Here is a 15,225-nt window from a genome sequence, read left to right as displayed (position 1 = left end):
TGCCTCCAGAAAACCAGTGCTCCTTCAGACAAACAACCATCATCACCAAGATGATGTGAAATAAGCAGTCAAAATCAATAAAATCACACTTAAACCTGAATGAAAGACTTTCGGTAACACTATAGTATAGGGACCAATTCTCACTATTAACTAGTTGTTTAATAAGAATGCTTATTATTAACATATTTGTATTAGTATAATATAGCATTTGTTTTGCATGACCATATGCTACACCCATAATCCCTACACTTAAAAACTAATTACTTGTTTGCTTATATATTTATTTTTGTAAAATGTTCTTTTGTGTTATCATCTACACATGCAAAGCGGGTTGCTAGCTTGCTATATCTAGCCTCTGTGAAATCGTCTACCCTACCTTTACATTCATAAATACCTGCAGTACTCTGACACTGAAAAATATGAATGCTGCTTAGACTCTGATGTGGCACTAAGCACTTTTTTCACATCAAACACGTTTCATAAATGAGGCCCCAGGACTATAAGAGTCTCATGCTGATGGTCTCACAAACTCTCCAGTCTAGCGGTTATAACAATACTGTGGTTAAAACAGTAGTTGTGTTTAGTGCCCTATAGTTACACGCATAGGAACGGACAGTAATCAGGCTCTCCACCCGAGGCCTGGAGCTCTCTCTTCAGGAGTACTGTTGTTAATAGCAGTGTTGTGTGACTCAGCATCAGTCGGTTCAGCTCTGTAAACATTTCACCATCATGTTCACAAATGTCCACTTAACAGCTCGCCAATAAACCAGCAGCAGTAACAATAAACACTAGAGCTCCACGGCAAACCTCTCAGCAGCCACAGGGGATCATTAAATCCCACAAATCAGTGTTAAAGGAGCCGCGGGACCCTACGAGAAAAATGCTGTTCAATACTTATTTTACTCGCCCTATTTATGTAAAGGTATTTGTAGTATACTTAGGATAAAATAAATGTATTTCAAATATATTTTAGAATATTTATTTTTTCTAAGGTTGTCACTGATTTTTTATACATTTTAATTAAACAAAAATAAATAATCCATAACCATAAAAAGGGCAGTGCACAAATGTATAACATTGGCCCTAACTATAACCAAACAAATTCTGTAATCTGCAGAATTGCATGACATTTCTCAAGTTCCTCTCACTGCAGATGACAAGCTGATTCATTCCCTGAAAAAACTGATGGTTATGGAGTAATTTGCTTCAAATGCAGTTTATAATTGCATATGAAAACACTAAATATAATGGTAGAAGACAAGGGAAATAACGGGAATAACAAGACAAAGTGTTAAAGATGTACAGCAGAAAAAAATACATTAACACAGGAAAAATGTGTAACACTAGATGCAAACAGGGTAAATAATAAGTTTTTGTGTCTTTTCTTAAAGGGCTCATTGGATGCAAAACTCACTTTTACATGTTGTTTGAACATAAATGTGTGTGTACACAACCAGCCTATAATGATAAAAATCCATCCAGTGGTATTTTTCTTTATCTCTAAAAATATCCTCTTTCAAATCAAGCTGATCTCAGAGTCTTGGCTGTGTGATGTCACACAGACAGGCCCCTCCCATGATTTTTGATTGACACTAATGTATTGACACTGGTGACACCGCCCTGTGTAACTGTCATTAGTCCTCCATTGTTTCACCGCTGGTGCAGATGTAGACAAGAATGACTCTTAAGCGATTGAGGTGCTTTATTGTTGGATGTATTAATGAACATAGCAGTCATCATTTACTCCTGACATCTGAGCCGCTGAAAACGCAGTAGATTATGTTTATTTCTGAAGGGAATGCACCCCCGATCTACCTAAATGCATCTAGGTTCGCACAAATCATTCATGATCCAGCAACAGATGAAGTGAGTCTAAGGGTTTCTTTTTTTTAATCTTTTCAAATTGTCTTTCCTTATAATGTGGTACTTAGCAAGTTTCACGGCTAATGCAGCTAAATGCAGCTAAAGTAAACAGGACGACTCATCACCCCACGAAAGAGAGGGGCAGGGTAAGCAGAGCTCATTAGCATTTAAAGGAACATGCAACAAATCAGGTTGCTCTGAAAAGAGCTGTTTTTCAACATGGTAAAAAGGGTGTTTTTTACGCTACTATGTTACAGACTTTTTTCATTAAGACCCTAAAGAATCATATCAACTCGTGGAAAATGGGCATCCAATGACCCCTTTAAAATAAAGCTGGTTGTATGCCACATTATTTATTACTTATCTTCAGATTACATTGATGTTGAAACTGGACATTTACACCACAGTCACACAACACATTTTGGGACTGCTTTTGGCAAAATAACATCAACCCGAAAGAGATAACTAAGTTGAACTTGCATGACTTTGAATGCAGTGTTAGCAGATGATAATGCAGCGTGAATGTGAAACTGCACTCTTAAACTCAACATCACATTAACCCTAGTATTAAACAGTGGTTAGTGGTTCTGTGTACAGCCAGTCATGAGTCATGAAGACAAACACAATCCACTTCTGCATCAAACACAGAGCTTGTAAAATCATTCAGACTGACTGCTGACTATGATCTTGATTAAAGCAAAGGAGGCAAGCGTGAAGGACAAACTAATTACATCTGGATGCTTTGCATAATTTATTTAAGATCCTCAAACCTGATTATAATTTAACTCTACAGCACCCTTCAAATCATGACCTCTTAAAATACACAAAACTAACATTAAACCGGTCAACTAACTCATCCAGCACATGGGAGAACAGGACATTTCCCACAGAAGCAAATCTGTCCCCTTCATTTATTGATTTTCTATTTGCTTGTTTGTTTTACATAACTTTAAAGTTTGGATAATCTGAAGGGTATGCTCACCCACAAATGGACAGCCTGGTGGATGATTTAATCAAACTTTGAAAGCAAGATTCAAAAGTTTGTTTACCAAGATGCCAAAAATTGAGACAAATGGCTGGAACCCCTTTTGTTCGTTGTGCTGGAGGTCCTGCAAGCCTGCCCGATCAAACCAATTTCATCCAGGACCATACTGAGACTAAGCCAAAGAAAAGACAGCCTTCACAATGCCATTTTTATTACACCAATTTGTTACGCTTCCTTTCGGGTTGTTCGGAGCACCAGCCACTTTTCAGCATCTCATGGACAGAATCCTCTGACCGCATACTGCCTATGCCACTGCCTGTCTGGATGACATCATCGCCTTCAGTCAGGATAGGCAGCGTCATATGGCACATCTGCGGGCTGTCCTGCGAGTACTGAGAGGGACCAGGCTAACGATTAACCTGAAGAAGTGTGAGTTGGGCGTGTGGAGGTCAGGTATCTGGGCTTCCACTTGGTTCATAGACAGGTGTGACGAGTGTCTGGTTGTGCCTGATGTTGTCGACTGGTGGGTCTGGCTGGGAGACTCATCAGGAGAATGATTTACACCTGTGCAGGGCCATCAAGAGAATGATGTTCACCTGTATATAAGCTTAGGCTTTGAGAATGTTGAGGTGTGCTTCGGAGAGCTCCAGTGCTGAGAGATGTTGTGAGACTTGTTTTCGCCCGTTTATTTTGTATTTGGTTTCAGTTTGTTTAGATTAGGTTTTCTTTTGTATTTATTTTGAGTTTGATTCTGTCTGACATTTTAACATCGGTTGTCAGACAGGAATTGATTGTTGCATTGTAATTGATTTCCCGTTTTACTTATTTTGTTACTTATATTAATAAAAACTTGTTGCAACCTTACCAACCTTTATTAAGTCCACTTATTAGTCACGGCTTTGATTCGGTCGTGACACAGGTTCGTCCCCAAATTAGCAAGATGGCAGGAGTTGTGACCTGTCTGAGACCCAAGACTAAAAAGGAGGTAAAGCAGTTCTGGCGGGATGTTATAGAAGGTTTGTACCTAATTATTCAGATGTCACCAGGCCGCTGGATTTGTGTTTATCGACATATACTGTTTATCGACGACTGATATTTAGATAATTTTATGTCAGTATCTGCTGCACTGTTAAAGATCCTGAAATATTTCAAGGCCAAATTATGATGTTATGATATTGCTTCACTTTATATCAACATCTCATTCAAATCAGTTTATAAAAGAAACACATGATTTGTTCATGTGCTCAGTAACGTCATGGAAATCTCTCCCTCATTTACTGACAGGAAAACACGACCATTTATTTAACAACAGTAAAATGTCAATTGCAATATCATAATGACATCTCTTCTACTATGAATACATTTTGAAATGTATTTGTCTGGTTCAGTTTTTAATTTCCATCGTAGAGGTTTATTGTTTTAGAGACGTTGGCTGGTTTACATGACACCAAAAACAAAAACAAACAGCTGAACATTGACTGATTTTCTTCTGCAGGTAAATTCAGTATTGTGAAGTGTGAGAGAAGCAGATATACGTCACATGACTGTAAGAGCTCAAAACCTCACGCACATGACAAAAACCAGATGCAGTGGAACTTAATTAGACAGTGTGTCCTAATGCCAGTTGAGTGCTCGACGGCACTTTCTGCATAAAACATGAAGATATAAAGACGCGATCTTAACATCTGATCCTTTTAACACTTCCATTGACTGAGTAAAGCACACGCTCTCCATTATGAGTTATGTAAGCGTGCTGTAAATGCTCACGGTGTTTCAGTAATGTGCATTACATTAACAGAGCATGAGAAACACAAGCACTCCACGCTTCAGTCACGCTCTGATTCCTCCAGTCCTCCTCCAGACAGACCAGCATTGACTTCTGATGTACCTGAGAACAATAATGTCCATCAAACTGTTTTGCATGTTTATATATATATATATATATATATATATATATTATGCATATATAAACAAACACATATGGTATATATTTAGAAAATACTTACATGGATTTACATGTATATATTTATATTCGGATATTTTATATTATATATAAACATATTTTCTTAAATATATACATGCATGTGTGTGTATTTATATATTCATAATAGATATACCCAGCACACACACATATTATGTAAACAAAAACCTTTGGACCTATTTTGGACATGATTAATTGTTTGAAAGCACTTATATATTTCTGTCATGATAACTCTCAGAGTGATTGGCATTGTAATATACATTGCAATATTAATGTATTTGGTCTTGGAGGAATAGATCAGCTAAGCTGCTGCAGAGCAAACACCGAGACTTGATACTGCCAATACATCCACAACACGCTGCTGTGAGCATGGAGTAAATACTGCTGCTGCACATATAACATATGAATAACCCCCACATTATCATCCCAGAGCAGATCTTTACAGGTGGAGCTGGGGAAGGTGGAGGGTTTCTCCATGCCCACCTCCATCTGTCAGTGGATCACCAGCTTCCTGACAGACAGGCAGCAGCTAGTGAGGATAGGAAAACTTACATCCAGCACTCGTACAATCAGCACTGGTGCCCCTCAGGGCTGCGTTCTCTCCCCACTGCTCTTCTCGCTGTACACCAACGACTGCACATCAAACATCCCTGTTAAGCTCCTGAAGTTTGCAGATGACACCACAAAGAGCTGGCTGTCTGCTGGAGTCTTAACAACCTGGAGCTCAACACGCTCAAAACAGTTGAAATGATAGTGGACTTCAGGAGAACCCCCCGCCCGTGCACTCCCCCCACTCACCATCATGAACAGCACTGTGACTGCAGTGGAGTCCCACCTGAAGTGAGACAATCACTTAGAGTAGTGATTTTGACTGAATAGACTTCATTGTTAAAAAGGCCCAGCAGAGGTTGTACTTCCTTCGCAAGCTGAGGAAGTTTAACCTGCCACAGGAGCTGCTGAGACAGTTCTACTCAGGTGGGGGGGGGGGGGGGATAAGTCATGGTTGTCATGTGACACAGCAGCTACAATAGCACTGCATAACTGATATAGTCTTATGTTTTATTTATTTATTTTTCCTTTTTATTCAAAACAATTCCAAACATGCTTAATAGATTCTCAAATATGTGTAAGTAAACGCGTTTTGCACCTTTATAGATTATTTGATCAATATATGGTGATGGGCAAAGTATTGTAATCTATTAACTACACATAAGAACCCGACTTTTTACTTAAGTGCCATATCATGCCATAAAATATTTTTAATAAGACTGAATTTGCATTTAGTGTAAATTTTAATAACAATATTGTAAGTTACTTATTTTAACACTTTAATTTTACAGAGAGTAAAGAACATTTACATTATCAAAGAACATTTTCATTCAGTCTAGCCAGTTATGTTTTAGGACTAGGTGAAGCAATCCCATTTTTAAGACCTGAGGTATGAGTGGTGACGATGCATCCATCGGTGTAATTTCCTCACTGTGATGGTGGTTGAGTGGGATGAGAATGGGAGTTTTAGCTTCATCGGGGTCATCAGGTAGGCACCCTCCTTCTCTGGTGTTTCAATGATAGGCCCACGACACCTCCAGAGGGCTCATCGGCTGCACCTGGCGTCCCAGGTGTGCCCCCCTCTGCTTTCAACCCCTCAATGCCTCAGGTAATATTAGGGGCCCAGTTGGAATCTCCCCTTTTCACCCAAAGCCATCGACTTGCTTCTTCTGCTGCACCTGAGAGGGCTTTGATGGTTCGGCGTAGGATTTGACCTTGCACTCCCAATTCCTTAAGCAGCCTGATGGTTGACTTGCCCACGAAGCCTCTGCAGCCGACTTCCACTGGGCAGACCTTGGATTTCCATCCACGTTGCTCAGCATCAGCTGCCAACTCTGTGTACTTAAGGCTCTTGCGCTCAAATGCCTCCTCCACAGCAGCCTCCCAGGGAACGGTAAGCTCTATTATGTACACAATGTGAAGTGAGGAGGACCAGAGCACGAGGTCTGGTCTGAGATTTGTTGTGGCGATCTCAGAAGGGAAGTGAAGTCTTTGGTTCAAATCTACCACCAACTTCCAGTCTGGAGCCCTTCCAAGCTGGCCGACATCCGATGTTGTTTGGACTTTGGCTGTCTTTGTACCTTCTCGGATGAACTCCCTCACATATGAGGGATGAGATGATGGAGGAGGCAGGGCATTGATATGTAACCGTCTGCACTCCAGGGTAGCTGCTAGACATTTCAGGACATGGTTGTGCCTCCAGGTATAGCGGCCTTGTGACAAGCTTGTCTTACATCCAACCAGAATGTGTTTAAGGTTTGCAGGGGATGGACAGAGGGGGCATGTCGGGTCTTCTCCATACCATTGGTTGAGGATTGAGGGGGAGGCAGGACGTCGTACGTTGCACGTAAGATGAAGCTGATGTGAAATGCTTTCATGCCCATCAGCTCCCTCCAGGATAACTTTCTCCTCTCAACTCCCTCCCATCTCGTCCATTGTCCTTGCTTGGCTTGTGAGATAGCCTTTACACACCTTGTTGCCTGCTCGTGCCGACGCACCTCCTCAACAACCAGCCGTCAGCGCTGAGCTGGAGCTCCCCTTTGCCACGATGGTCTACTGTCTCCAAGGCCAAGTCAGGTCTCTGTGCCTGAGGAGTTCAGGCACTCTCAGAGTTCAGGCACTCTCAAAAACTCCCATTAAAATCACTGAAGCACTTTCCATTATGAAACGAATATCTTAATTACATTCGTATGCACATCTGCACTTTTTGTTGTTTCTGATGAGAAAATTCGCTAAATAATTCAGTCAGCGAGCAAGTGAACAAACACCGCGTTTCAGTGATGACTCTTCTGCACTTCTCTGATTGGCCATTGCATTCATAAGCACAACAGCATCGTTTCTGATTGGTTATCATTAAGCGTTGTACGAGCACAGATTGGAACTTAGCAGCTGATGGTGTGCACTGAACAATCTAATCACACCGGTGTGATTATATCAAATATATAAAAAATATTATTCGGCTATTTTTAATTTATTTTTTGTCATTTGAAAACTGCATTTAAAATCCACTTGGCTCAAAATTTTAGGGGGCATGATGCCTCTGCACTTCTATAACTGTCTGGTTCAGCTCAGCTACCAAATCTGACCTCAGAAGACTACAGAGGGTAGTCCGGACTGCTGAGCGAATCATCGGTACAACCCTCCCTTCTATTCAAGAACTGTACTCATCCAGAGTGAGCAGAAGGGCTAGTAAAATCACTCTGGACCCCTCACATCCAGCACACTCCCTCTTTTAACTTTTAACATTTGGTCGACGCTACAGAGCACTGAGCACCAGAACGACCAGACATAGGAATAGTTTCTTCCCCCTTAGGGGGAATCCATCTTATGAACATTTAACAATAAACGTGGAACACACACTATTTATACACTTATACATTTAATTATCTAACACACATACTTTGTCTGCATTTAAATTTGCACATAATATACCTGTACATAGCACTGTATATTGTTACATATCTGTACATACAATTGTCAATTTGTATATTTTTATTCCTTATTTACTGGTCGAATTTTTTTACACACACACACACACACACACACACACACACACACAGACACAGACACACACACACACACATATATATATATATGCTCCGCTTAGATTGTGCTTCTATTTACTTACTTTTGTTTTCTCTTTTTACACACATACATCAACAGTAATGAAGATCTTTGAGAGACTGGTTAAGAACTAGACTTGCTCCTCCATCCCTGATACTTTAGACCCTCATCAGTTTGCCTATCACCCCAGCAGATCCACTGATGATGCCATTTCTCATATCCTGCATTCTTCTCTCACACACATTGATAGCAACAACGGGAACTAGGTAAGGCTGCTATTTATCGACTATAGCTCAGCTTTCAATACTATAGTCCCTATAGTTGCTACTAAATCTCGGTCTAAACTAAACTCTTTCTACACACGACTGCATGTCTTCCCACAGCTCCACTTCTATTATCAAATTTTCTGATGACACTGTGGTTCTGGGCCTTATTTCCAACAATACTTGGATGAGGTAGAGAAACTCACATCATGGTGCCATGACAATTGTCTCTCTCTGAATGTGAGCAAAACTAAAGAACTGATTGTGGACTTCAGAAAGAGACAGCACTTACACTCCTCTTATGATCAAGGCAAGGTGGAGAGGAGAGGGTGTGCAGTGTCAAATACCTTGGTGTAAACATCTCAGAGGACCTGATTTGGACAACCCACTTTCAAACACAGGTTAATAAAGCCAGGCAAAGACTGCACCATCTGTGACAGCCGAGGAAATTCAGGGTCTCACCAGCAATCCTGAAACTAGAAAGTGTATTGACTCAGTGTATCTCAGTGTGGTATGGGAACAGCTCCAGTCAAGACTGCGAAGCCCTGCAGAGAGCTGTGCACTTAGCCGAGCGCATCTCAGGTTTTGTAGTATCTGTGTGTTTAGCTGTCACCAAATATTCAATACTGGGTGAGACAAGTCAAAGAAACACCATATAAAGCTAATAGTAATATACAGGTGCATCTCAATAATGAATGTCATGGAAAAATGTGTTTTGTTAAACGTGAGCCAAAATCATCACAAATAAAAGAACCAAAGACTTAAACTACTTCAGTCTGTGTGCATTGAAATTATTTAATACACGAGTTTCACAATTTGAGTTGAATTACTGATATAAATGAACTTTTACACGACATTATAATTTATTGAGAAGCACTTGCAAATACTGTCCTGCCAACATGTCTGACTGAACACAACACAACCAGTCTTTGTTTTCAGCTGACAATCGTTTAACATGACCCAGAGAAGAGCTGTCATCTGTGGTGTCGTACAGACGTATACAAAATTGTTGTGTTTTCTCGTGCTCATCAATTCCAAAATATTATGCAATATTATTTCAGTTTAAAACAGCTGTTTTCTGTGTGAATCTGTGTTAAACTGTAATTTATTCCCACGTTCAACGCTGTATTTTCAGCATCATTACTCTTCAGTGTCACATGATCTTCAGAAATCAGAATAATATGATTTGCTGTTCAAGAAACATTTCTGATTATTATCAATGCTGAACACAGTTGTGTTGCACAATATTTTTGCGGAAACTCTCATACGTTATTTTTCAGGATTCACAGATAAATAATAATAAAAAAAACAGCATTTATTTGAAATAATCTTTTGTTACTTTGTCTTTATGGTTGCTTTTACACAATTGAATGAGTCTTTGCTGAATAAAAGTATTTAAAAAAAATCAATACTTTCAACATTAATGCATATATTTTATTATTTATGATGTAGATTCACATACTATGATAGTGTGTATAAAAGGACACAAACAAAAGCACAGGCACACGTTTGGTTAACACATGATTACTCTTTAATAAACACAGAAAAAAAAAAAGAGACATGACAATGCAAAAAAAACCAAAAAAAAAAACTACTCTATCAAAGTCCAAGCTAAAGGCTTCAGGAAAAAAGCTTGATAATAAACACAACACCCCTTCAGGGTCATTGCTCCATGAAAATAAGGCAGGCGCTAGAAGATTGTGCTGGTTCTTAAATGGAATCAAAGCCTCGCTCGTAAAACACAGGTCAAGTCACATGATCTTCATACTGTGTCCAGAGCTCACTGGGCCACAGACAGAGGGATGCTGGGGGCCGCAGGGGACGAGACGCTGCTGGACGGAGGGACGGAGGACGCTGCCGCCGCAGGCTCCATCTTACTGATGTGAGTGATGAAGCGCAGACGGAGACACATCGCCGGCCTCAGAGAACAGATGATCCTCTCCACCTACACACACACACACACACACATCCTTCACAATCATATTAGACACAAATGAAGCAGAGCGCCGATCTCCCAGTCACGTGACTTTCATTGTCAATCTCATAACACTCCGAATTATGTTTAGCTCAGTCTTTTTACATGATCCGTGGTTCTGTACTTTTAAAAAGTCTGGGGACGGTACATATTTAAAAAAAAAAATTGTTCTGTTTACAAGACAAAATTTATTTAAAAAACAAAGTAAAAGTTAAAATGGTAACATTACTACAGTTAATAAGATGTTTTCTGTGTGAATCTGTGTTAAAGTGTAATGTATTTCTGTGATGCTCCGCTGTATTTTCAGCATCATTCCTCCAGTCTTCAGTGTCACATGATCTTCAGAAATCAGAATAATATGATGATTTACTGCTCGAGAAACATTTCTGATTATTATCAATGTTGAACACAACATTTTTTTGGAAACTGATACATTTTATTTTTCAGAATTCACAGAAGAACAGCATTTATTTGAGACAGAAATCTTTTGTACCATTATAAATGTGTTTACTGTTATTTTTGAACTCCTTATTGAATAAAAGATCATTTTTGAGATCATTTTGGGTAATATTAGCTGTTAGCGTGTGCACGGATCTACACTTTGAATTTCCACCAGAAATAGTTAAACCATCCACAAATCTTCTGGTTACTCATTTCATCATACTATTATTTGGGACACTCTATTTCTGATATCAAACACTACTCAGGATGGATAGTATGTGAGCTGGAGGGCAGATTTAGTAGCGCGTGATCCGATGAGCGGAGAACAAGCTTTATTTCCTCAGCTCTTCTCTGAGGGAGAAGCAAACAAGACTCGTCTGAACAACACACGCAAACCAGAGGTTCACAAACACCCAGATTCATCTTCATGCTGCTCAGCTGCACTTTTCAGCTGACAAAAGTTTTAAAATATAAACTCATCAGCACTCCACCAGGGATTTACAGTAAATATCGGCCGATAATTAATGCGCATCTCGTCAGTAAAGCCGGTTCTCTAATCAGCGGTAAATACCATCAGGTGTGTAACAGCTGCTCTATGTGAAATCACACACCTGGTGGTATTTACCGCTGATTAGAGAACCAGATGATGAGATGCGCATTAATTATCGGCCGATATTTATTGTATTATTATTTATTATAATGGTCAATTTTTCGAAACTGAAATTTATACATCATGTGAAAGCAGAATAAATCATCTCTTCATTGATGTGTGGTTTGTTCGGAGGACAATATTTGTCTGAGATACAACTATTTGAGAATCTGGAATCTGAGGGAGCACAAAAATCTAGGCCAACTTTACAACAGATTTTAGTACTTTTATTATTATCTTCCCTTCTTTTTTATTATTCCATTTAAATCCTTTGTTTCTTTTGTTTAAATAAAAGGCCTTACCACAGGTTACACTATTTTAAGGTGACATTGTAAAAGTGTAATTAACACAAGTCTTGAGTAATAATAATTAACTACATTTACTTACCACAGAGTTAGAGTTGGGGTTATTAATATTTATTAGTTATTAATATAGCAAGTACATGTAAAGTGTGAATGTCACGTTAAAATAAAGTGTTACCCATTAGATTTGAGACCTGCTCCACCCTCAGTGTTCATGCTTACGGCTGTGAATCCACAAGAGCGTGTGTGTGTGTGTGTGTGTGTGTGTTACCTGGTCCTTGACGCTGTCCCCAGTAAACATGTATTTGATGTGGTACAGGAAGTCACAGATGGGGTCCATATAGGCCAGGTGTTTACTGTGCTGGTCCACAGCCTGAAGCATCTCATAAAACGCCACTCCAATCTGAGAGAGGGCCGAACACACAGCGGTCACGACATACAGCACAACACAGCCACAGCTCTGTCATCACCAGAACGATCTGTGCTCATGCTCCCATCTAACTGAACACCAAACACTCAAATCACAAAAACTGACGGCCATCTCATTAAACTGACATAAATGCTATCAAAAACATCAGAATTGTGTAACTATGCACAAACTGACAGTATTAAGCATGATTGCAAATTTTCAACAGTTCAATACACAAGACAATATTAACCCTTTAAGGCATTTTTGCTGCCCTGAAGGTGTTGTTGTTCTGAGTGACAAACAAACAAAAGGTTGCTATCGTTAACAATTTGATTCACTTTTGTACTTTTGGTGAAAAAAAAAAAGAAAATAAAACAGATTCATCTGGACATTCTCCTGCTGAGAAACCGCTGATGATGACAGAGTGAGGAAAAAGTTGTTCATATCAGTCTTGTTTGACATTCAATATATCTCAGGACAGAAATAAGCTTGGAGGGAAATAATCTTTTGGTGAAGTTCCCCAGCATGTTAGCTGTATCTGTTTCAGGTTTCATAGTGGCGACAGCATAAAGTATCCAAAAGTTACAGCATTTTAGAACAAAAGAGGCCTTTTTGACTCCCTGAAGACATTGAGTGACATACTGAAAAATAACTCCAAGACCATTGCAAGGAGAGTCTAAAGGTAGGTGACATTTGATAGAAATCTTTCTATACTAAACTTTACATTTGGACATTCTCCTGCTGAGAAAATGGAAGGAAAATTAGTGTGGTCAAAAGAAAAATATTCATATTCTTATTTGACATTAAAAATCTCGCAAAAGAAATGAAAGGAGAATAAAGAGGTTAAAAATTTTTGGTGATGTTCCTCATATATGTGCTGTATGTGTATTCACTTTTGTTGTGATATCATGAATGAATCGAAAGTTACAGCATTAGGAACCAAAGTAGCTCATCTCTTAACCCTTGACAGGTTTGAAATTAAAGTAATGCCTCACTCTAGTTTAGTCAAAGTCCCAAACAATGATGTGTTTTATTCTACTCTGTGAGAGCTGTTTGAAGTTTTTGACATGACAGAGTACATGGCACAAAAAACATTTTGTAAATTAAATAGTTTTTCACTACTTTGTAGTTAATCAAAGTGGCTACATGCATTGTAAAGCTCAGACTCCAAGCTTTCAAATGATATCCATATTTTGATATCCAGAGTTTTGAAAAAGAAGATTAGTAATATCTTACATATGTGTGGAATACTCAGACGTTAAGTGTTGATCAAAGTGTCTAATTTCATAATCTGAGTTTCGAAGATCTAAAGTGATACCTATTTTGTGCTATTCCATTGAGTGGTTGCTTAGTAATCTGATTATGAACTGTGCTGGAAAAATGAGTCTGAATGCACACAGGCTAATTTTGAGCTACGACACAAAAAAAATAAATAATAATAATTGGAAGAGTTATGCTTTTGGTTGAATTTCAGGTTTCCAAAATGAGTTCATTAAGCCCTCCTCTAGCGATTCCAATGCTCCAAATAGTAATTAAACATCTAAAATGATCTTTATTTGTACATTAGAGGAGTACCCTTTTCTCTACTCACTTCTAGCACAATCCCAATAAATATACACATACTGTATAGACAGAATTACAGTACATCAGTATGCTATATGTTTTAAATGGACATTTGGGGAACTGCTGGGAAAAACATCTGTTGTGTAACATCAAAGATGGTTTCAACGGCAACAAAATGAACATGAACATGCATGCTTTTGTGGCCCAAGCTTGACTTCTGGTAGAATTCTGCCCTGTAGAGTACATTATTACTGATAAACTAAATACATTTGCTGTGTAAATCAGACGTGCTTGTTGAACATGCAAACTCATTCTCTGCCAGCAGGAGGTGCTTTTGTAGCAGCAGAGAAAGAGGTTTCCCGCTAACAGCTATAGCTACACAAAGCAGAGCTCCACTCACAAACGCTGCTTTATCAGACATCACAGGCAAGATGAAATGAACATGATATCGAACATTTTCTGAAGACAGTCGGTTTCCTGCAGAGATACAGTGATATAAAAACCTGTGCCAGGTTTTGATTTGGGAACATGCAGTGCTCATGTTTATTCATGTATGGTTAAAGCCTTTTGGAAAATCAATTTGTGGCGGTCAGTTTTGATATTGACAGGCCACCACAATTAAATCAATGCATGAAAAACATCTCTCAACATAACACCCCGAGCACAACTTCAGTCTATTCTAAATCGTTTGCTCATTGTGATTCATTTCTCCACCACAGGAGACAAGTTTTAGTGGGTTTTACATGTTAAGTCACATTTTAAGTGACACATTTTTATCCGTTTTTGTCTATTTCAGAAAACAAAATAAATCCAACCAAAACCACAACAGTACCAATGCGTGTTCGGTTAATAAATTAATTTTAATTAAATTAAGCAAATCAGTGAATGATTCAATGACACACTCATAAAAACAGTCACTTTCTTTGCTCCTAAATGAATCATTCATCCATTTGAACGAAATGGTTAAATGAATGATTCAACGACTCGTTCTGACTGTCATAATCATTATTAACCATCATTTTAATCTTCAAATTTTAATTATAACACATTTAATAGCTTTTATTTTTGCTCACATTTTCATTTTTAATAATGAATCTACATGACAAGCATATAGCCTTATGCATTTATTTATTTATGATGAGAACAGATGAACAGAGACTGTGCGTCACTTTTCATGTTCAA

At 38.7% G+C, this 15,225-nt stretch overlaps 1 protein-coding gene across 4 annotated transcripts in view; it reads right to left on the bottom strand.

Annotated features, from left to right (window-relative positions):
* Positions 1–10,273: 10,273 nt before the first annotated feature.
* Positions 10,274–15,225, bottom strand: part of med23 (mediator complex subunit 23) — a 79,690-nt gene continuing 74,738 nt past the window's right edge. For all 4 annotated transcript variants that reach the window (XM_059513355.1, XM_059513356.1, XM_059513357.1 and 1 more), the window contains 2 exons: positions 12,343–12,474; positions 10,274–10,649 (listed from right to left, as the gene is read on the bottom strand). In XM_059513355.1, the coding sequence (XP_059369338.1) occupies positions 10,485–10,649; positions 12,343–12,474 (297 nt within the window). In that variant the 3' untranslated portion in view covers positions 10,274–10,484. The remainder of the gene's footprint in view (positions 10,650–12,342; positions 12,475–15,225) is intronic.

The sequence above is a fragment of the Carassius carassius genome, chromosome 27 (assembly GCF_963082965.1).
Source record: "Carassius carassius chromosome 27, fCarCar2.1, whole genome shotgun sequence".
NCBI lineage: Eukaryota > Metazoa > Chordata > Actinopteri > Cypriniformes > Cyprinidae > Carassius > Carassius carassius.
This window is presented reverse-complemented; position numbering and strand designations above follow the sequence as displayed.